General features: G+C 41.8%; 1 protein-coding gene across 1 annotated transcript in view; it reads left to right on the plus strand.

Moving 5' to 3' along the window:
• The window catches only part of LOC106534100 (isocitrate dehydrogenase [NAD] subunit alpha, mitochondrial), a gene marked incomplete at its 3' end in the record, with an annotated part of 7,789 nt that overhangs the window by 2,137 nt on the left and 3,672 nt on the right, over positions 1-1,980 (plus strand). Inside the window, 4 exon segments of the mRNA XM_014030615.1 lie at positions 1,057-1,122; positions 1,222-1,305; positions 1,372-1,486; positions 1,564-1,751. Coding sequence (XP_013886069.1) covers positions 1,057-1,122; positions 1,222-1,305; positions 1,372-1,486; positions 1,564-1,751 — 453 coding nt within the window.

The raw sequence follows: 1,980 nt of genomic DNA on the forward strand, positions 1-1,980 counted from the left end.
TTATTTTACAGTTAAAATAAATGTTTATCAAATAAAGTCTAATGTTACAACTAATCATAGATCCCTTTAATAAAAACCTGACTTCCAATGAAACAGTACACATGATACGTTAGGAATGATAAAACTAAATAACTTTGTCTTTCTGAAACATAAATGAATTAATTTTTTTCTTCTTCTGCTGCCTTTTGTTTAATTAATGATTTGTATTTTCATTGTACATTAAATTTATGTTTTTTAAGAAATGAATAAAAATTATAAATGAATGAAGGGTGGAAGTAGGGTTGGGCAATATTGGCAAAAAAATTACTCATGATTAATTGTGGTATTTAGCCGATAACGATTAATTTGACGATTAATCCCCTGGAGTCCCTGGACACCCTCATGTCCTGTCACATGACCAGTTTAGTGGGAAAGATTTGCTTTTTATAAAAAAAAAGTGTTTTGTGAAAATGTGAAAATTACACATTTCAGTCTATACATCATATTTGAAATTGTGTTGATAAATAAATTACAGAGCTTTATTTTTAATGTTCGTCATATTTGAAATCAGAGAGGAGCACTGAGCGGACTGATGGTGGCATTAATCGTATTAATCATCAAGTGCCAAAAAAGTAATCGATTAATGTTTTTTCTGATGATTGATTGCACACGATACGATTATAGCCAACCCTAGGTGGAAGCAAACTTTGTGTTTCTGCTGCTGCTGCAGTTCTGATGTGTTATTCATTAATAGTGTTCACATTGTTCACACCTGTTGGTTAGTATTAGYGTCATTGTTTACATTTATTTTATCAGCTGACTGCTTGGACATATTTAATTTTATTTGTTAAACCTGACATGCAGGTAATGTTGCTGAGTCACATTGGTTCTGTAGGAGGTCCTGCAGCTCGGCTCAGGACGGTCTGGGCTCAGATATGTGTAGAAATGGGTCCGGACCACCTGTGAAGGTGGTTTCAGGGGAACTGATGAGTTCAGACCTGTTTAGTTTGGTTTCAGTTCAGTCCAGCAGCTGAAGCAGGTGTCAGCCTGACCCTGAGCCTGTGTTGTTCCTTTCAGGTGAGCCAGGTGCTGGGCGTGGCCACGAGAAGACCTGCTCTGCTTTCTGCCTCCTTCTCCAGAGGGGTGAGTCCTTCAGGGACAGGAAGCTGAACCTGACGCTGTCCAACATGTTCTCTGTAGATCTGAGCGATGCTGTGTTATGATCTGTATGTTTTCATGTAGATGCAGACCGTCACTATGATTCCTGGAGATGGGATCGGTCCAGAGATCTCTGCTGCTGTTATGAAGATCTTTGATGCAGCTAAAGTGAGTTTGATCCCACCRGAGAGCAGAAACCCAACTCCTGTCAGCTGATGACAGTTTGTCCTGCAGGCGCCCATCAGATGGGAGGAGCGGAACGTCACGGCGATCAAAGGACCCGGCGGGAAGTGGATGATCCCTCCTGATGCCAAAGAGTCCATGGACAGGAGCAAAATCGGCCTGAAAGGTCAGTGTAGTGGTCCTGAGCTGCTGCTCGTCCTCTGGGAGCTGTCGGCTCATCGGTGTCGTGGTCTCCCCTTGCAGGACCCCTGAAGACGCCCATCGCTGCTGGCCATCCCTCCATGAACCTGCTGCTCAGGAAGACCTTTGACCTTTACGCCAACGTGCGGCCCTGCGTCTCCATCGAAGGCTACAAGACGCCGTACACCGACGTCGACCTGGTCACCATCCGGGAGAACACGGAGGGCGAGTACAGCGGCATCGAGCACGTGGTGAGTGCTGACTCAGCAGTAGGGCCGCAACTAACGATTATTTTAATAATCCATTAATCTGCCAAATCATTAAAACACTTAATTATATGAGTTTAAGTAGAAATAAATTAAGTTAACTCCTTAAGGATGCAAGTTATTGATAAATGAATTAATCTGAAGTTGATTTATCTTATAGATTAACGATTAATTAAAAAGCAGCCATTTAAAAAAAACAGAGTTTTCTCTTGAA

Source organism: Austrofundulus limnaeus, unplaced genomic scaffold, assembly GCF_001266775.1.
Source record: "Austrofundulus limnaeus strain Quisiro unplaced genomic scaffold, Austrofundulus_limnaeus-1.0 Scaffold1091, whole genome shotgun sequence".
Lineage (NCBI taxonomy): Eukaryota > Metazoa > Chordata > Actinopteri > Cyprinodontiformes > Rivulidae > Austrofundulus > Austrofundulus limnaeus.